General features: G+C 37.9%; 1 protein-coding gene across 3 annotated transcripts in view; it reads right to left on the bottom strand.

Moving 5' to 3' along the window:
- Fmn1 (formin 1) overlaps window positions 1-22,219 on the bottom strand; it is a 363,324-nt gene that overhangs the window by 223,749 nt on the left and 117,356 nt on the right. For all 3 annotated transcript variants that reach the window (XM_076848461.2, XM_076848463.2, XM_076848464.2), the window contains one exon: window positions 11,063-11,124. In XM_076848461.2, coding sequence (XP_076704576.2) covers window positions 11,063-11,124 — 62 coding nt within the window. The remainder of the gene's footprint in view (window positions 1-11,062; window positions 11,125-22,219) is intronic.

Raw genomic sequence — 22,219 nt, 5'->3', positions numbered from 1 at the left:
GATGCAGTTGAAAATAGTAATTTAAGTTTGAAGAAGCAAAAACCTTCAGATTTTAGAGTTCATGAATTTCCAGCAGGATTAATTGAAAATAAATTAGAAAATCAGTAAATAATAAAGGTTATTTACTAATGAGTGGCAGATCATATCTTAGTTTGCAAATGTTATTTAACTAAAAAATAAACTGGTCTCAAGGGAGAAATAAAGGAAATATTCAATGAGACATTTGTTTAATGAAAGGACATGGAATAAATATAACTTAAGATATTTAACTCCTTTCCTTTTCTAATCTCCTAGTCATTTTCCAGTATATACTTCTATATCATAATATCATACAATTCCCAATTTAAGAAATGGAATTTTTATTATAAAAGATGTATGAGGGAGCAGGAACATAAATAATTTTTACAAAGACCTGTATTATAAAAACTAAAATAATCAACAACGGATCATAATTAGTTTTGCTTTTAAGGAGTAAAATATCAGTTTGGGCCTAATAAGAAATATTAATGACATATCTAGCTTATTCACCAGGCCAAGGAATGCTAGTTTAAGTTTAAGAATAAACAGTTTTCACTGATTTTATTTTCCTTGGACTGCCTGAGGCTGGGAAATTGCTCACCAAGATTGCTCTTTCAGTGACACAGAACACGAGAGTCATGAGATGCCTCTAATCTAAAAAGACAGTCACCACAGAACTCAGGCTTCACTTTCCTAGAGCCAATGCCTCGTGACATTTTCAGTTACAGTCCCAAAGCCCTGCTGGAAGCTCCAGTGAACACGCAGTATGGTCCACCCAGGAGAATGTCATTTGAACACACACTCACCTCCCTGCCTTCGGATGTAAATGTACTAGATAGGGTAAGCCATGTAAATTGCCGTTTTATAAGCCCAGACAGGGTGAATATTAGCAATTTCATATGATTCGACTCATACATTTTCTCAACTAATTCTTTGTTTATTACATGTACTTGTAACAGATAAGGGTTTAGCCACAAGTAACATTAAAACAACACAAATAAGAGCTATATTGCACAGACACACTTACAACAGCTTCCAGAGACATAACATTGTCATTCAAGAAATGTTTAGTGTATACCTCCTAGGAACCAGGTACCAGAGGGAGAATCAAGTTGTTATGTCTGTAGAGAAGCAATGATGAAAGTTGCAGTAGCTCCAGTTCAATGATCATCAACAACACTGGTAGAAAATGAGCAGGATGGCTCCCCTCCCTCGTGCCCTGCCTCAGTAGGGGCCACAAGCACCTTTCACCTGGAGGACTGCAGCCCTCCTCACTTGTGCTCTCTGCCTTTTCACTTGTCCCTGCCATCAATCCTCTTCAACAGCAGCCAGGGAGAGCTCAGAAAACGCAAATCTGCTCATGTCACATATTCCTCTGCTCACAATGAGTCAGCTGTAGCACTGTGCTGAGCATGAAATTGGGGAATTTTAAAAAGACCTTCAAAGACCTCGTCTTCCTTTATCACTATAGTTCTCAAACTATAGGCCATATTAGTGGGATAACAAATTAGTAAAGCAATTTGAGCTGCACCTCTATCATTTCCTTAAGAGCATCTGATGCATCACATACATCACATATACTAAGTTTTTTAAATACGACTTTCCCCTCTGCCTCGTGTGTGTGCACGCACGCATGTGCACACACGCGCAATCTGGGTCTCGAGGTAAAAAATGCACTTCCTATTCTTAATCGCACTATAAAAAGTTTGAAAAATGCTCTTCAGAACATCACTTCCAACCTTTCTCTTGCTTCACAGTCACTATGCTCTGGCTACCCAGGCCTCCCTGAGGTCTTTCAAAGAAGCTAAGTTCCTCTTCACTCTGCAGCCTCCTACTTGAACGTCACTCCTAAGAGTACCCTTCCTGGACCACCAAATTTAAATTATACCCATTCAGAGCATCTCCACAACACTCAGCATATTTCTGGAGTGACTATTTTATCAACATCTGTCTCTCTGGCGGCATTACAAGCTCCAAAGGAGTCAGGGCCATGTCAGCTCTGCTCCCTCCAGCATCTGACACACTGCCTATGCCCAGCAGGTACTCTGTCAATATCCACTGAATGAAAGACTGATAGACCTCTAACTTTCTCCTGATTTTATTCTTAAATGAAACACATGATCAATTTCCTAAGTCATTGTTTAGGTGGCCCTTTATCTTTTATCATGTAGAATGTACATATATACACATACATATATTTGTACATATAGCCATAAACACAGGATGAATACATTAGTATTCTGTAAGTAGATTAAACATACGTATACATATGTATATGTGGGTATATGTATATCCACATATACACACCATAGAAGTACACACACACACACACACCCAAACATGCACAAATACATACACTCAGACACGTAGACACACACACCAACACACACACACACAGGCATACATACTTTTATGTGTATATTTTTTTCTGTGAAAGCTAATATGGAGGGGTTTTTGCAGTTATTTTCTCATGTGTTTAAATCCAAAATTCTTAGTATAAAACTGGAGTGCTGCTTTAACCATTATTTAAAAAAAAATCTACTTGGAGTTTTAGAAGAAAAAGGGTCAAGCTGACCCCCAGTGGTGAGATTGCAAAATGGTTCCTAAAATATTTGGAAAAATACCCAGATTACCTATTACACAGAACCACATAGCCCGCCATGCAATATACATTACTCAACACTTTATTTTTTTGTATATTTGTAGCAAGTAAGGGTAATTTCATATTTTCATTAATATAAAATAAACAGAATTGTATCACACAGCCAGCTGTAGCAGCTTCCACAGACAGTATAAGAAATTGCCACCCATTTATGGGCAATCAGAAAATTTGAGAAATCTCTTAGTTGAGACTTAAGATCTGAAACTAGCAAATTACATTAGAAGAACAGAATTTAAAAATGCTAACACATAATCTTTCATTTCACTAGTCTGAATAATATTAGGCTCTTAGTTTAAGCTGTCCTTTGTTACTTAGCCTTGATGGTATAAATTCTGTTTTTCCAACTAAACAGTAAATCCCCTGAGTACAGAATCTATTTGAGGATTAAATAAAATAATCCATGTGTATGCTAAGTGCAGTGCCTGGCATAGACTGATATGCAATAAACTCTAGCTACTATTATCATCATCATTACCAGTATTATTAAATGACATTTTATTTCTAACACATCTCATATCTGACAGGTGCTCAATTAGTGTTACTAATTATAAGAGAGAGAAACTCTAAAAAGCAGAGTTATGCATATGAAATTATATTCTAGGAAATTTGTCTTTATAGCAAAGTTTGGGAACGCAAGAAGACTGAAGATCGTGGTGCCTAAAGAAGAAGATGCTATTATCAGCCTCCAACATCCACGTGAATAAGGAACACATTCTTCATTCTGCCTCTTGCCTCCCTCTGCCAGTGAGCACAGCTTGACATAATATCTGAATTTTGTGGGGCAAGGCACCATGATGAAGAATGAAACAAAGGGCACCCACCTGCTTGATGAGCAAGGGAATTAACTGTTTCATGGTTCTCATCAAAATTAACTCCAAATGTATCTACAGACTTCTAGGTAGCTTATCAATGCCAGTGATAGGCTACTAAACTCATAATATTTCTCAGCCTTTCCCCCCCTTTTGGCATCTTAGTAATGAGATACACTAAGATGAACACTTAGAAGATCAGGAAGATTTTTACAAAATCTTCATCTTTGTGAAAGTTCTGCCTAATAGTCTACAAATTGCTTCTTTTCCCTCACAGAATTCTCCAGAAATTAAGAGATTTAAATGTGTACAGTTGATAATAACAAATATAACACATGAAAAAAGGCTCAGGACTTATGCCTTTATAAACTTAGCTATCACAATTCAAATATAGTCTATACTCAATTTTGTTCCAACAGCAGTGTATAGACTACAAGAAAGGGACCAGAGGACTGGTTGGAGATAGGACAGACAGGATGTCTGCAGGTTTCTCATAATGGATGCCAACCTGCCATTTGGTTCTTCTGGGGACAAAGTCCAACCCAAGTTAATTTTCCACTTGGCAATCGTGCTTGGATCATTTTGCAGTGGGAGTTACCATAAATGTGACTGTGTTGCACAATGAGCAAGGGCCTGCCAGAGGCCAGTGCTCAGTGACGTTTGCTTTCAGTTAGGAACTGTGTGTGTGATGAATGGGGTAAACGAAAATGGTTCCTGTAAAGGAAATGTCAGTGTTGGCAGGACCCACGACCCAAAGAATATCAGTTAAAAACAGATAAAACAGTCTTGTCATTTTCATGGCACCTGCTTCCAAAGTGCTTAATTTTCTGGCCCAAAACAATATACTTAAATTATCCAATTCCTCACAAGGCAGACAAAAGGGCATGCAATATTTTTTCTCCTCCACCTTTAAAAACCAAGGAAGTCGAGAGCTAAAGTCCTATCTATCCCATTCTAATACTTCCCTCCTGTCATCGGGAAGAATAGGACCTCCTACAGAAGCGTTATTGACTACTGTAAGAACTGCATCTCTCCAATGAATGGCAGTTCTGATAAGATACCAGAGACTGGAGTGTTTCATTTATTATAGAGCCCAAAACCTGACCATGTTGCTCCACAGAAGTGAGCAGAATTGAGATGGACCTACTGGTTAGAAAGGAGAATCTCTAGAAGTAGCTAAATGGTTTTTTGGAAAAAAGGAAAAGGGAAATAATAGGGATTTAGAGATTGAGTTAGAAAATCCTAAACTTTATAATCAGACTTTGGGTTTTTGTTGTTGTTGTTATTGTTAATATTTGAGTGGTCTTTTTTAAAAAAGTGGTCAATCGTAGCATTCAAAGAAGCAATTAGAGATTATATGTCCTGATCCCTCACTTTAGAAATTAGTAAATTGAGCCCAAAATATTGCCTCAAATTCACAGTGTTCCTAGTGCCAAGCAAGAGAAAAGAAACCAGATCTTCTGATTCAAAATCTTATGTTCTATTAATGTTGCATGTTCAATGGAAAGACTGCTGGCTCTGAATCAGACAGACCAAAAACAGGTTCCCAACTCACTACTCTTAAAACTTGCAACTCACAATCTGCTTTGGTTATCTGGAAAATGGGAACAAATCTATTACTTTGCTTGTATTTCTACAGTTACTCAAGTACTGACAACTGTCTAGATCAGAAGTTGGGCACACAGTAGAAATTTGACAAAAGTTAGGCATTATTATTTTTCAGTCATAAATTTTAAGAAATATTTGTGTGTCATTGGTGGCCTAAAAGCTTTGCTAGGTACTATAAAGGACACATACAGAAAAATAAAATCACTGTTCCCTCCAAGATGCTTCTTATGAGCAGGACCTTTAGAGCATAAAAAGGAAAATGAAACTACTCAGGGAATTGAACTTTCAGTCAGGAGGTAGATTATATATTGAGATGATAAGATTATGTGAATATACATAACAGTAGTATTTCATAAAAAATGGGTTTCCTAGGTTAAAAAAAAAGCCTATAATTTTCTCTATTTCAGTTCTTCTCCAAATGGAAAAGCCCTAAAAAGGGAATGCCAGATAGTTCTCAAACTTATTTGACTATGAAACCTTTTTGTCAAGGAGCATTTCAAAGGGTCTTTGTTTGGTAGAATGACCTTTGCAAGACCCTGGTTGAGACCACCCTGATATAGTAAACAGAGGCAGAAGAACAGCTGGAAGATCATGGGAAGATTATCCCTAAAAGCTAAGTCCAAGGTCGCAAAGAAGTCCTCCACCAAAAAAGCTTGAGACCCATGCTAAACTCAGGTTGCCTAATTAAAAGGAGATTTGCACAAAGAAGAAGGCATGAGAAATAATATTTACTTGGTATGTGCTACAGAACCAGTACCACCTGAAAACATCATACTGAACATCCTGGGAGAGAGATCTCATCACCACCATCATGATTATTATTGAAAGTTGCCAAAAAATGAGAAAGCTAAATCCCAGACAAGTTGATTAATTCCCAAGGTCACAGACAAGGAGTTGGAGTCCTAACTCCAAAACCCAAGTTTCTTTTCTTTTCTTTTTTAAATGAAGTGCTAAGGATCAAAACTCAGTGCCTCACACGTGCAAGTCAAGCGCTTTACCACTGAGCTACAGCCCCAGCCCCCTCAAGTTTCTTTTTCACATTGTCATCAAGTATAAAATAATATGCCACCTACAATATGGGGAGAGATCAACTATAAAAGATCTGTGATAACAATTTTCAAATCTTAGCTCCTAAGCAACCTCAAAGCAATAACTATTTGTACTGTCAGAGAATTAGTTTTATCATAGACCTCAATAGGTTTGATTCTATTTCTACCCAGTAATCATGAACTTGCTGTGCAATGGCTATCCCATGCAAAACCTTCTCAAATAAAAAACTGCAAGGAACTGTTAAACATAAGATGCTGCATTTCCAAAAATGAAGTTAGAAACACAGAATTGAAAAACAAACAAGATAGATGCAGAGTATCATGAAGCAACCATAAACTCAAGGCAGTTTGATAAGTAAAGGGCACACTTGGTAAAAAAAATTAAAGAACTTTACTGTGGTTACATTATAAATGACATGAAAAATGCTTGATATGCCACCATTTCCCCTCTAGATATTTAAAAAATTGATCAAGTTCAGTGAATTTGCAAAAAGGTAAGATGGCAGAAAATGATTGATTTGTGCTAGTAATAAATTTTGCTTCTGAGCTATATGGGGAATACGCATGTAATTTGCTACATATTTTAAAAAGCCAATCCTGGGTCCAAGCCCTGTGCCTTCTCTGCAGCACTCAACAAACATCAGCTTCAGGGCATACATGATATTAAACATTCTAGGCTCCCCACTCACTAAACTTTCAGACTATGGGCTGACTGCCATCCAATCAAAATATTTTAGGTGGTAAGGTTTCCATTTTGCTGGTGAATGAGCTGAACAACTTCTCTACAAATCCAGATTGGAAGACTAAATTTAGATGCCTTGTTAGGCAAATCATACTGCTTCTTTAACTCCTATGGAAGCATTCCCCAAAACCTAAATGTGATGCAAATCAATTCTTGTATATGGTGACAGAATGAACCACCATTTTGGTGCACTTCAAGAATTAAATCCTTCCTATTCTAGAAAGGCATGTTGAAGAAATCCTGAAATACATATTTGTTAGAAATTCTAACAGGCAATAAATGCTCTAACGAATGAATATCATACCAACAGAGCAGCTTCCCCCACCATTACTCTCCACCAATCCTGTGACAAGAGGGACTTTGTTACTTCATGGAATAAAACAGGTAGGGATGCTATCCCAGTGGGTACCCACAAGGATAGCCAGGCTGGGATTTTTCTTTCTACATATTTTATGAACAGCATCTTCTCTAACAGGTTGGTGCTGCTACCAAACTAGCTGTTTCACTGTATTATTATCACTGAGAAAATTGGGTTAGTTAAAGCACAGAGGAGTCAAGCAGGTGACCTGGCCAAAATGGACAGTGGCAAACTGGAGAGAGAGTCCTAGTTGAAGTGATGTCTACTACCAACACTAAGAGGCCAAAGTCACACTGAAAAACACTGTCATCAGACTCCTCCCCCTTTTTATAAGAAGCCATTAGAAATCCATCTTTTTGTATAAAAATCTCTACATTTAAAAAATGTTTATTTATTCCTAGAAGTTCAATTTTAAAAGGTTGTGCTTGCAAAGCAATATACTTCTCCGGGTCAGATGAGAGCTAAGAGTGGCCAGTTTCCTACTGAGGGTTGTCTTTCTGTGACTGCTGGAATAGAGACTGCTAGTGCCCCAATGAGGGTAGTGTGCCTTGGCCACAGTGTTTTAGCAATTAGGTGTAAAATCGTAAGTGGGACATAAAGAAAGAAAAAAAAAAAACTTTTAAGTTTACTAATAGCATCAAAGAGTAGATAATGCTTTGAGAAATTAACTTTCAAAAAAAATCTAAGCTATAGTTACATTTTTTTTTTTAACTTTTCACTTCAGCGAATCATGCCTTATTAGTCTAACTCGTATTTTAAATGGAGATCATGATCACAATATACTGTCTTTTCTCCACTGCCACAGTTTGGATCTGGAATGTCCCCCAAAGGCCCATGTGATAAAGGTTTGGGCCCCAGCCTTTCACACTACTGGGAGCTGGCTGAACCTTCAGGAGTCGGGCTAATGGAAGGAGTTGGGGTCATAGGGGGCATGCCCTTGAAGGGGCTATCAGGACCTCAGCCCCTTCCTGCTTCTCTCTTTGCTTCCAGCATGCCAGGAGGTGAACAGACCTCCTCTGCCACTGGCTCCTGTCATGGCAGACTGCACTACCACAGACGCAAAGCAACAGGGCCAAGTGACCACAGACTGAAACCTCTCAAACCATGAACCAAAATAAACCTTTCATCCTTTTAAATTTGATTCTCTCGGGTATTTGTTATAGTAATAGAGAGTTGACTGATATAAGAACCTTTTCTTTGGGGCTGGGTTGTAGCTCAGTGATAGAGCACTTGCCCAGCATGTGGGAGGCACTGGGTTTAAATGAAAATCCATCAACAACTAAAAAAAAAGATTAAAAAGAACATTTTCTTTGAGTTTGAGATTTAAGATCATAGCATTTACAGAGATGACATGAGATAATATATGTAATGTGCTTAGAGCAATGCCTACCACAGAGTAAGAACTCAAAAAGTGTAAACATTTAATCCTGCTGTGAATATTATTTAGTGGTCCCAGCTTGACTAGGCTAGATCTACAATTTTGGGAAAACTAGTGTCAACTCTTACACTTGACTGTTAATAAAACTTCTGTTTACAGAATCACTTCTATACCTACCCTCTTCACAAACCTGCATCTTAAATTATCACCCATCAACTTCAAATCCTGAGACAGCTGACAATCTATCCCACACCAGAACAAAGAAAAAGAAAGAGAGGTCTCTGTAGGGCATTCTGCAACAAAGGAGATGAGGATCTTTCTCCCCAGGGGACAGGTACTTTTCAACTCTCTTGTTTCTTCATGAAATGGACTCATTGCCCCCAACTACTTGAATCTGCCTGGGTTGGTTAATTCACACACCATGCTGCTAATATTTTTTTTTTTACTTTTTGCTACTGATAATGACTTCATGTATAATGCAGAATACTACCCTCAAGTATTTTATAAAGACATATTATCATTTGCTAAAAAGGAGACTATTGCAATACATCTGTGGCTACAAAATATATAAAGAACTCAAGTAACTTGATGGCAAGGAAACAAATGAGCTGATTTAAAAACAAGCAAAGAAACAAACAGACATTTCTCAAGGGGCTGGGGTTGTAGCTCAGTGGTAGGGCACTTGCCTAACACATGTGAGGCACTGGGTTTAATCCTCAAGCACCACATGAGTAAATAAAATAAAGGTTAAAAAAAAAAAGAACACACACAAAAGGCCTGCAGGTATTTGAAAATATGCTCAATGTCACTAATCAGGGAATGCAAATTAAAACCACAATGAGATATCACTTCATACTTGTCAGAATGATTAATACTATAAAAAGGTAAAAGAACAAATGTTGACAAGAATGTAGAGAAAAGGGAACTCTTGCACACTGCTGATGGAAAAAGCCATTATTAAAAACTGAGATCTACCATATGATTCAGCAATTCCACTACTGGGTATCTATCCAAAGAAAATAAAATCACTATTTCCAAGAGATATATGTACTTCTTTGCTCATTGCAATATTGCTCACAAAATCCAAGACATAATACCAGTCTATGTGTCTATCGGTGGATGAGAAGATAAAGAAAATGTGGTAGCCAGACACAATGTAATACAACTCAGCCTTTAAAAAGAGGGGACTCTGTCATTTGCAATCGAATGGATGAAACTAGAAGACATTGGATGAAGTGAAATAAGTCAGGCATAGAAAAACCAATACTGCACCATCTCATTTAGAAAGCTGAAATCATAGAAACAGAATAGAATGTTGTCTACTAAGGGATAGGGAGTGGGAGATAGAAGAAAAGAGAAGGGAGAGATTGGTCAGAGGACACATAATTTCAATCAGAAATTAGGAATGAGCCTAAGAGATCTACTATGGTAACCATGGTTATGGTTAATAACAATGTATTTTATACTTCAAAATTGCTAAGAGAGTAGAGTCTAAATAATGTCATCACAAATAAATTACACACATGAATTAATGCATGTCAATGAACTCAATTTAGTCACTCTACAATCATCCATATTTTAAAACATGCTATATACTACACATATATACAATTTCTATTTGTCAATTAAAACAAATTGAAAAAAAGAGAAGAAGAATATAAGATTCATGAATTCATTAAATTAGCAAGCAATGAGTTAGCATTAAATGAACATGAAGCTTATTTAAATTTTGCTATTATTTTTTCCTGAAGTATGGGGTTACCCCAGCCATCAATAGACTAGACTGCAGGTCTGATTCACTATCTAGTTACTTGAAGCTAACATTCTAAACTCCCTGCTGTAAGCAATACAAGCAAAAGCCAACAACAGGACACGAGGATTAGATGGCAAGACAAGGGAAATGATCCCTGTGTTATGCTGGGCTTCACAAGTAAGGATGGAGATGGTAACTTCCCAGCACTTCCTGTGGATACAGGATGGCTCACATACCTTTTACTCCTACCAGCTCCTTTTCCTCAAGGGCCTTAATTTGCAAGACATCACACTGCAGGGATGTGCTGAGACAGGTGGACATGAACTCATGCTTGGGAGCAAGACCAACACAAATAATCTACACTGTGCATAGGAAAACTTTTAAAATAAAATTCATACAATGAAAGTCTAAATACTCTGTCTTCTTCCCTGCTTTAAAAAAGTTTTTTTTTCTAATAAAATAAAAGTCTTTTATGTTTCTCCCCCTGCCAAAAAAAAAATTAAGAACTGAATTTAATTAAACATAGAGTCCAAGACTTACATCCCCAGGATAAGCTCGTGCCCACTGGCAGGTGCAAGCTACAGATACTGACTAGTTCAATACTTCACACCAGAAGAATATTTACTTCAGCACATGACAAAACTAAATATCAGATAACCAGTTCAGTAGAATCAAAGAGATATACCTGCAGGTTTTCAATTTCTTCTTTGTGTTCCCTCTTCAAGTGTAAAATAGCAGCTTGGTATTCTGTAAGATCACAAAAGAAGCCAGGTTACAAAGAAGCACACAATGAGGCACAAAGTTCAAGTGAGCATCTCCTAGGTCCCAGAGTCCTTTCTACAAATAAGCTGAGACAACAGAAGACACAAATGACATTAACCTGATGAGAGATGTTAGCCTTTTGGGCCCAAAGATTACAAGTAGCTCGGGGTAAAGGAGAAATTCCTTCCTCTGAAAAACTCTGAATTATTTTTTAAAAGTCCCAAATTAAGCAGATAGGATAGGATTAAAAAGGCAAAAAAAAAAAAAAGCAAGATGAGTGTGTTTCAGATAAAGACCTGGTCAGGTGTTTATCTTGAAGGAGGAGTTGGAAGCTAGGGCCCCACAGAGAACAAACACAGATGTGTTAAGAACAGGAAATCAAAGAAAACTTTCTATGTGAGATCAGAGAACTCTATTTTTAACTGCTTCCAAAAAAGAAAAATCCCCATTTGAATACAAGGCTAAGTAAGCACACAAGGGCTGGTTTCAGTCTTCAAATCTCTCAGGAAGACCAGACTATTTGTCATTTGAATGAGAGATTCTAGAGCAAATTGAGGTTGAAAGGAGGACAAAAATAAATTTCTGGTCCAATTTTCATCTGTGTCCAATAATGTTTATTCCAACAATAAGTCCCCTGTGCACATGGGAACTCCAGCCAACCACTAAAACTCTGCTGGCTACAGATGAAGCAGCCAAGGCAACTTATTTCTACTCCTAGGAGAGCAGCTGAGCATGTGGGGTCACAGAACAACACATGCTGCAGAGAACTACAAAGCAAAATGCTATGAGGATGTATTTTTGTGGAATAAGCCAGTTCTTTTGCCTTTTTTTTTTTTAACAAATGTATTCAGGAATTATATGAGAGGAAAGAAATCCGTCCCTCATTTAAAAATGTGCAGAAGACAGTTTCTCTATGTAGACTTCATAGAGTAGACAAAGCTGAGGTTCCACTTCAAAAGTGGAGGAAGAAAACCTCTGGTACAGCCCCACCAGGCAGGAGTATTGCTGTTGGCAATCACGGCCAGCCACACCGCTGCTCCTATGAGGAAGGGGCTTCCTTCTCAGAGTTGTGGATTGGTTAGCAAGCTCTTGGTTCTACAACCACACCATACCTCAAATCAAAATACCTGTCAGCTTCCTCCCACAACAACTGCTATAATCCACCCACTACTCCTCCCCAGACGACTGCAGTGCCTTCTAGGAGGAAGCCTGCTCTCTCTCTTAAAAACACCATGACTGACTCTCTTCACATCAGCCTGAGTAATCTATTAAAAACATGAACTAGCTCATGTCTCATCCCCAGCTTTCCACTGCACCTGCAATCCAATCAAAGCTCCTTGCATCAGCCCAAGAGGCTCTTGGTTCCTGCATACTTCCTCTCCCTGTCCTCTGGTACTCCTGCTCCTCCTTGCACATTACAAAACCAAGACAGCAGCTAGTCCTTGAACCTATCAAGTTCTTTTCCATCTCAAAATCTCTGTTAATATTGGAGACCAAAATAATAATGGGCTGTGTACTCCATAATAAGCATTATTCTAAGTATGCATAGAGCACTGATTCAGGACCCCTCAAGGATTCCAAAATCCACAGGTGCAAGTCCCTTATATAAAATGTCATAGTAGATGCATATAATCTATGCACATCTTTCCACATAATTTAATTCATCTCTAGATTGTTTATAATACTAATGCAAGGGAAATGGTATATAAATAGTTATTATACTGCATTAAGGAAAATGGCAAGAAAAATATCTTCACTATAGACACAATTATTTTTCTTTAAGTATTACTATAGTAGATTGAATCCACAGATAGGGAACCCAAAAATATGGAGAACTGGCTACTTCATGTGTGTTAACATACTCATCCCCATAATAACCTATTAGGTAGGTACCATTATTATCACCGCTGTCAACGAAGAAACTGATACACAAGAGGTCAAGTAGTTCATCCAAGGAACTGGAGTAATTTGAAGAGTCAAAAAATAATAACAACAACATAATTAATTTAATGGATGAATAAATAAACTTTGGTATGTCTATAGAATGGAACACTATTTAGCAATAAAAAGGAATGCATGCATTAACATGGATGAATGTCAAAATCACTGTGTAAAGTAAAAGAAGTTGGTCTCAGAAAGCCAACACTGCCTAACTCCATGTATATGCCATCTGGAAAACACAAAGCTAGAGGGAAAAGAACAGATCAGAGCAGCAGTTGCCAGATTATGAAGATGGGAGGGGGTCTGACTATGTAGCCAAAGCACTCAAAGGAATTTTAGGGAATGATAAGCCCATTCCCTATTCTGATTATGGCAGCACTTACATGCATCCATACATGTGTTAAAATGTAAAGTAGTGTACATCAAAATGAAAAATTCTATAGTAAGTTAATTTTTTTTAAATTGCACAAATATTATACTTCAAATCTGTGAGTTTAACAGAGCTAGTACAAATGAACAAAAATATGCAAAACCATCAAACTAGCAATAAAGAATTTAAAAATCTAAAAGATAACATTTATAGTATCTCTGAGAATACAAAGTATCTAGGAGAAAAACTTAAAAAAAAACATGTAAAGTCTTCAGATGAGAAAATAATAACATTATTAAAATAGTTTACCAAGAAAGGCAGAAAGAAAGCCAGTGAGGAAGCTGGTTTTCACTTACAGGACTCAGTATTGTCAGGTGCCGACTTTCCCAAACTGACCTATAGATCTAAAATTTCTTGAGAGCTTTGCTGGGTATGAACCTAAGGAGCTGATGCTAAAGTATATATGGAAGCATAAATTGCCAATGAAGGCCAAGAAGTTCTTGAAAATATAGATTAACACTATATAACTTGTCTAACAAGAATTATTATTAATACAATGTCAGAATTGTGGGACTAACACAAGGATAATGACTAGTTAGAAATACACCATGAATTTATGGTTATTTGTGACAAAACTAGCACTGAAGATCCTTTGCTTACACAAAGAATAGCATTTCAAGAACTATGGGCTGGGAAAAATGGGTATTCTTAAGAAAAAACATGAAATTGGACCCCAACTTTATAATAATCTATTTCAAGTTAATTAAGAGCTAACCTTAGGCTAGGAAAAGGTTCTTTAAGACACAAAAAAGCACTATATATAAAAGGGAGAAAAACCTGGTAGACATATGACATTAAAATTTTAAAAATCTTTTTTTCCCCTAAAAATACAATATAACAAAGACAAGCCATGGAGTGGGAGAATCTAATTGAAACACACAGTCAACCAATATCTAGTACAAATATATAAATAAATTTTACAAGACATGAAGAAAATGGAAAACATGTTTTTAAAACTCCACAGGTACTATTAAAAGATATCCATACAAAATATAAACACACACACACACACACACACACACACACACACACACACACACGATTCTCAATAGTAACCAGGAATATGGTCATCCCTTGGTATCCACGCAGGATTGGTTTTCCAGAACCCTCATATATAACAAAATCTGCAGATGCTCAAGTCCCTTACATAAAATAGCATAGTAATTGTATATAATCTACACAATTCTCCCATATACTTTATATCATCCTTCAGTTACTTACAATACCTAATAGAATGTAAAAGCCATGTAAATAGTTGGCATACCATATTGTTTATGGAATAATGACAGGAAAGAATCTGCATATGTTTAGTGCAGGGGCAATTTTTTTTTAATATTTGCAATCCAAGATTGGTAGATCTGCAGATGCAGAATTTCCAGATGTGGAGCACCAACTATATTTAAAGTCTGAAAAAAATTAGTGTTGGGGAAGAAAAAGAGCACTGAGAACACTCATACATTGATAACAGGAGCGCAAACCAGTATAGTCACTAATAAATGTTTAGCATTTTCTAATAAAGTTAGAGATACTCATAACTACCCACCTCAAAATCCTTTTTTTTTTTTTTTTTTTTGCAAGGGGGGTGGTTACCAGGGGCTAAACTCGGGGGCACTCAAACACTGAGCCACATCCCCAGTCCAATTTTTGTATTTTATTAGAGACAGAGTCGCACTGAATTACTTAGCGCCTTGCCGTTGTTGAGGCTGGCTTTGAACTTGTGATCCTTTTGTCTCAGCCTTGCCTCCCGAGCTGCTGGGATTACAGGCATGTGCCACTGCACCGGGCCCCAAAATCCTAACTCTTGTTGTTTAGATCCTAGGTGTCACCCAAAGTCCCATATGTTAAAGACTTGATTCCCCAGAGTGGTAGCATGGGGAGGGGGTGGAACCTTTAAGAGATAGGACCTAATGGGAGATTAGGTCCAGGGAGCAAGCCCCCAAAAGAGAGGGTGGGAATCCAGTCTCCTCTTCCTTTTTTCATGCCCTGATCATGAGGTGAATGGGTCTTCTCTGCCACATACTCCCACAGTCCCAGAGCAATGGGACCAATAAGTCTCTAGATTGATGAACTAAAAATCTTCTAAACTGTGAGCCAGAATAAACTTTGCCTCTTTTTAGGTTAGTCAACTTAGTTGTTTTGTTGCAGTAATAGAAAGTTCACTAACAAGCTAATTCTAGACACTTATAAATGACAAAAAACTATAAAGGAAAGCAAGTAATAATATTAAAAAGTCTGGAGAAAGATGTCTCTGGGAGAAGAAGAATTGAACTGGGTTGTGCTGGAGCAATATGGTCTTACATGGGTGTTCAAAGAATGATATTTAACCTACACGTTTTATACGAGTATCTCAATATCTAAAATTAAAACAGGAAAATCTGCTTTTCTTTACAAAGGTACATTAGTTTTCTTATATATCAAATACAGAATATTATATAGGCACAAAAGGATCTCTAGATTGATGGAATAAGAAGCATAGAACAATTTAGAAAGTTTATAAATATTGTATCTTATTTGATAATAAATACCTAAACCCTAATCAATGTCAAGCTTCTACAAAGTAGTCAAAGAAAGCCTAGTTAAAACACACTTCTTACAAAATTGAAGCCCCTTGGGAATAACATATACCTTCCAAATAGAAAATACACAGACTATATTTTGAAATCATTCATTCTATGTAAATTGTACATATAAGGGTGTGACAGAGTTATGACTGATTCATTAACACAATAACAAAGGAGATAATTGCAAAGCCAACACCCAGCCAGGCATGCTTCACCTCCTCCTTAAACAAATGTTTTTGCCAACAGGACCATCGTTACAGGTGGCAGGGAAACGCCCTCTCCCAACAACCACGATAAATAGAATCCCTGGGCGGCCCACAGAAGGAGGTCAATGCCTACACTAGTGGAGAGTTCATTCTGAGGGCTGGCAAGGGAATGGAACAGAAGATAAGGGTTTCAGAATAAGGTCCAGGAGTCAAGGCTAAGCTGGGGTTCCCAAAGGTGTGCTAGGGACAGTCCTCCTCAGTTAAAAGCAAAACGGAGGGGTGAGGATGGTGAGGCGGAGATGTGAACTCAAGGCCAAAGATGTTTGTAATTGTTAAAAAGAGAACTTGACTCTGGTATCCAATAGCTCCAGGACTCTATAATCCTGTGAAAAAGAGAAAGAGATTTTGAACCTAAGGGCTTGAAAAGGGCAGGTCCCTTTGAAGTCATCTGGGTCCCAGTGGAAGTTACTGAATGAATTAAAATGATCTAAGTCACACACACAAAAAAAGCAGCCTGAGGTACGTCCTTTAATAAAACACCAAACAGAAAATACAAAAAGGTTCCTAATGCAGAATTCAACATTTTGGGGGAAAAATAGGAGAGAACTTCCCTCCACAAAAATAAAGTTCTTTCCAGCCAACTGTTTAATATATTGGTCCCTTCTTTTTGTGGTACACAAACCTTCCTTTGTGATCAGTTCATAATATCAAAACATCCTTTTTGCCAGAGGTCTGGTTTGTGTTCTTCAACTTGCCAAAAGCATAATTAAAACTCATCTCATAACATGGAAGGTAGGGATCTGCCATCACTGCTCCTTGCACTGATCAAATCATTGTGTCTCAGGTACATTTGAGCGCAGGTCATATTACTGAGCCCTGTTTCTCAAAAACATTTCTAAGAACTTCACATACAATAACTCTGGCTATCGTCATATCAGGCCCATGACAGGCCCTGTCGTGTCAAGGCTCATTTGGTAGATGAGGAAACCGAGGTGCTTAGGTCCAACAACTTTCCCCAAAGCCCAGGTAGTTAAGTGTCAATGATGATATTCACACTAGAAGAACCTGTACCGTTTACCCTGCTGACTTTTTGTTTGTTTGTTTGTTTGTTTTTGATTACATGTTTGTTATTGCTGTTCCTTTGGTTGGGAAACACCAGGTACAAACAGAACGTAAAATCCCTAGAAAGTTAAAAGTTGCTAGCTTTATCCAGATATGAGAATCAATCATAGACTTGGGAAGACTTTTCCATAACATACATACATTTATTCATCTAATGGGGATTGAACCCAGGGGCACTTTACCACTGAGTCACATCCTCAGCCCTTTTTATTTTTTGAGACAGGGTCTCACAAAGGTGCTGGGGCTGGCCTTGGATTTGCCATCCTCCTGCCTCAACTACCAAAGTCACTGGGATTATGAGCATGCACCAAAGTGACCAGTTCCATACATTTTTAAAAAGGGTATTGTGTATTTGTGATCCCATGGAGGTTTAAGTAGCCTGGGGTCAATAAGACAGTTATGTCTAGTGCCATCAAACTATGAGGTTAGGGGCTGGGGATGTGACTCAAGCGGTAGCCCGCTCGCCTGGCATGCACGGGGTGCTAGGTTCGATCCTCAGCGCCTCAAAAAATAAAATAAAGATGTTGTGTCCACTGAAAACTGAAAAATTAATATTTAAAAAAATTCATTCTCTCTCTCTTTAAAAAAAAAAAACAAACAAACTATGTTCTCAAAGAGACTCCCAGGCCTATACTCACAGTGATTAATTTTGATTTTATTTATATATTCTTTCTCTTACTTATATGTGCTAGACTTTCCCCATTACACACTCATATAACACTGGCAAAACCAGATCATGCACACTAGTGGGGAATTAGAACCACAGCACTATTCCTGCCCATGGATTCTGATTTGTGCCACTTCTTCTCTCATTAGTCTGACCCCTGCCCCACATTTTTAATATTTTCAAGTTGTTCAAACTTCAATCTGAAAAGGAAGGGACTCTTCCTCAGAATTATAATAAAAGAATATTCAGTGCTTCCAGAGTTATAAATCCAAGTCAGAAAGTTTTTTTTTGTTTTTGTTTTTGTTTTTGTTTTGGTGGGGGGAGTAATAGATATCTGGACTTTGACCATTGAATAGTTGAATATTTGTTTTAATGTCCACTAAAAAAAAAAAAATCAAACTAGCACAGAAAACCCATGACTGCATGAATATCACCACTTTAAGACGATGTAGATGTGAGTTTGGTCCCTGGACTAGAAACATCAGCATCACCTGCAATTATTTAGAAATGCAAATCCTCATTCCTGTCCTAGACCTGTTGACTCAGAAACCCCAGATGTTATAACAAGCCCCCAAGTGGCTCTATTACAACACAGTTTGAGAACAATCCCTTTAAAATAACTTTCATTTTATTTAAGAAAAAAAATTATTAAAAGAACAAATTAAATGAGAGTAAAAGGATCACAAATACATTCCAAAAATAAAGAAGCTGGCATTTGAAGGATGACATTTGGGGAAATGTGCTAATTATTAACAAGTTAAACAAATTCATCCATGAGTGAATGGAGATACTTTCTCTAATCATAACACTGATGAATGGCCACAGTCATGAAAGGCAAACTCACAAACCATTTTCTCAAAAATCTATGAGTGAAATACAATTTAAGCTCTTATATTTAATGAGATTAGGAAGACAAATTGTGAAGCCTGATCTTGGTACACCATATACCCATCCACAATGAAGTCCACAGTAATTCTATGGTTTGGAAAGAACATGACTACCTTTATGTCTGTCATAAATGCTGGAGGATTCAAAGTCAGTGACACCAAAAGCAGAAAATCTAGTGTGAATGCAACATCTTTTATTTGTAGCCCTTCAAGAATCTGAGGTCTGGTATACTAAATATGGTGCAAAATTTAACTCCATTTCTTGATGTTTGGCTGCTGAGAGCTTTTAAACTTCTCTCTTCCCCTGGGCCACATTTCTGGGCAACAAGATAAGCAAGCACTGGCAGGGTCAAGTCATGCAAGCTGCTGCCCATAAGTGTGGACCTCAGCCAGGCATAATCTCTGCACACCGTGGAAACCCCAAATCAGTCTTGTGCTCTTACTCTCCCTCAAGTCACTTCAGGGCCAGCTTGGAGGAGCCTGCCCTTCTCTCCCTAGAAGTCTCATTATATGAATAATAAACCTTTGCATGTCCTCGTGTGTGTGTGTGTGTGTGTGTGTGTGTGTGTGTGTGTGTGTTCAGTTCAGTAAAGAGTCCATCTTGCCTCTTCAAAAATGAAGAGACCATGTAGAGGCTAAATGAATAAGTCATGAGTGAACCTCTTACATTGTTTTATATGGGTACAGAAAAGGGGACAGGTTTTTTATGTTTGAAAAATACAAGTTTGGTTAATAGCTGAAAGAAATAGTATGAATTTAGGAATTATAACTCTCAACATCACTCCTTGTTCAAGAACATTTAGGATTTTCTTGGCAGAAATATAAAAATTTCAATATTAACCCTCCCTCCCACCCTGGCAACCCAATCCCAAGTCTCCAAGTCCACTAGCTCCTTATTGTTATGGTCTGAATGCTTATGCCTCCCCAATTCCTATGTCAAAATCCTACCCCCAAGGTGGTGGAATTAGGAGATGGGGGGTCTTTGAGAAGTGATTAGGTCACTAAAGCAAAGCTATCATGAATGAAATTAGTGTCTTTACCGGAGATTTCAAAGAGCTAGCTTATTCCCTCCATCATATGAGGACACAACAGAGATCATCCACCCACTAGGAAGAAGCCATTGATGAACAAGGAAATGGGCCCAAACCAGACACTGAATCTGTTTACATCTTGATCTTGGACTTCCCAGCCTCTAGAACTACAAGAACCAAATTTCTGTTGTTTAAAAACACCCCAGTTTGTGACATTTTGTTATAGCAGCATGAAGACACTAAGATACTCTCCATAATTGGTAGTCTCTTTCTTTTTGCCAGGTACTGAACGAAGTATTCAGTGCATAAAAATGAACAGCACCCATGTCCAACTCAAAAGCCTTCTCAGGGTATACATCTTTGAAATGTCTAAGAAGCTTTCAGCATTTATACTCCAATGTTAACTCATGAAGTTTGTTTTCTTAAAAAGACTTTTATTTCATCTAATTATCTTATATAAGGTGTGAAAAGCTGGAGCATTGTTAAGCAAATATTCATCGACTTCAACCTCCCCTTTCCACTGGGAGGTAGAATACTTCCCATGGCTTTTGGCTTGGCCATGGGACTTGCTTTGACTATGAGCTAAAATGGTGTAAGAGGAGATTTAAATTTGATTGCAGAGTTTGGCTTGCCTCCTCTACTCCTGGTATTTCATATAAGAACACGTCCTGTGTAGCTACTTACTACACACTCAGCCTGGGTCCCAGACAGAAAGATGTATCAACCCACACCCTACCCAGAATGAACAGTCAAGCCTAGCCTGGAAGAGCCCAAACTCAGCTGAAGCACTATTGATCCTTAATACTTATACAAAGACTCTTTCTTACTGGAAGTTATTAAATTTTAGCATGGGTTGTTACACAGTGACATTGTGGCAATGGCCAATGAATACATACAGTAAGTTTCTTGCCAAATGTACTATTTAGAGGCACATATCACTTTGGAGACTTGAGATAAATGGGATGACATCTAACCAAATAAAACAGAGAAAAATGGGTTAAAGGGAAGAAGATAAAGGGTGAAAATTAACATATTTGCATTGTTTAATATTTTGAAAAATGAATTCAGAATAGCAATTGGGCCTTTATGTTCTAGAATGGTGATATAAAATAGGTACAAAGGTAAATGAACTCATGGCTATGTCCCATGGACTTTTACTTGTGTTCCAAAAGTAAGTATTTGGGGCCATTTATGGACATATTACCATGGAGAAAACAGTCATTAAGTCAAATTCTATCTGCCAATCCTTGGCTACTTTGCCTTTTCATTTTGTCCTCTTGCTCTTATTTTCTGTAGCTTTAAAAATCATAGTCAACCATTAATGACTAAGAAACAGCTTCTAGAAAATCACACATTTACATTAGAATAGAATGTAGGAAACAACTGAAAGTACCCGATTCCTGCCACTAGGTGGCAGTCACAATACTCCACATTTAAAGAAAACCTGCTACCAAGTGCCACAGCAACCCCTGAAGGATTTGATCCGGGTGGAAGGGTATAGTGGGGGAGAGATGAGGTGAGCCAAAGTTGTGAGACCACCACTTTTCTTTTACTTGAAGGGTGGATTAGTGTGGATATGGTAACCATCTGAGAAAGATTAGAAGAGTACATATTTATTTTCAATAAAGTGACCCAGAAGATTAGAGGTTCATATTTGTTAGCACATTTCCAAGCCTACATAGCAATGAAGTCTAAATATAAAGCAAGAAAGTTAAAAGTCAAAATTGGGTAGCAAAACAATATGTAACACGTTGGAGAAACAGAAACGGGACAACAAAGCAAAAGTGCTCAGGGCCTGGAGCTCTGGGCCTGCTGTGCCCCAATTCCAGAAGCAGACAGGCAGGATGGCCCGAGTTAAGTTACTACAGAGTGACAGGGACCCAAAGTACCCTGTAGAGCAGGAAATCAGGGCCATGCTTGCTGCTTAGAAAAGGGAGTGAGCAGCCATAAAGAAGAATGAAATCATGGCTGGTAAATGGAGGCAACTGGAGGCTACCATGCTAAGTGAAATAAGCCAGTCCCCAAAAACCAAAGGCCTAGTGTTCTCTCTGATATGCAAATGCCGACTCACAATAGGTAGGGGAAGAGAGGAAAGATGGGAAAGGAAAGATGGCAGAATAAACTGGACATAACTTCCCTATGTTCAAATCTCTAATCCAGTCCCATCCCTGAGGGTGTAAACAACAACCACACCATTAACTCAAGTGAAGAGCCCTGAAACACTATTATAAGACT

This window comes from Callospermophilus lateralis, chromosome 3 (assembly GCF_048772815.1).
Source record: "Callospermophilus lateralis isolate mCalLat2 chromosome 3, mCalLat2.hap1, whole genome shotgun sequence".
Classification (NCBI taxonomy): Eukaryota; Metazoa; Chordata; class Mammalia; order Rodentia; family Sciuridae; genus Callospermophilus; species Callospermophilus lateralis.
The sequence above is the reverse complement of the archived record's forward strand: the minus strand, read 5'-3'. Positions and strand labels throughout refer to the sequence as shown.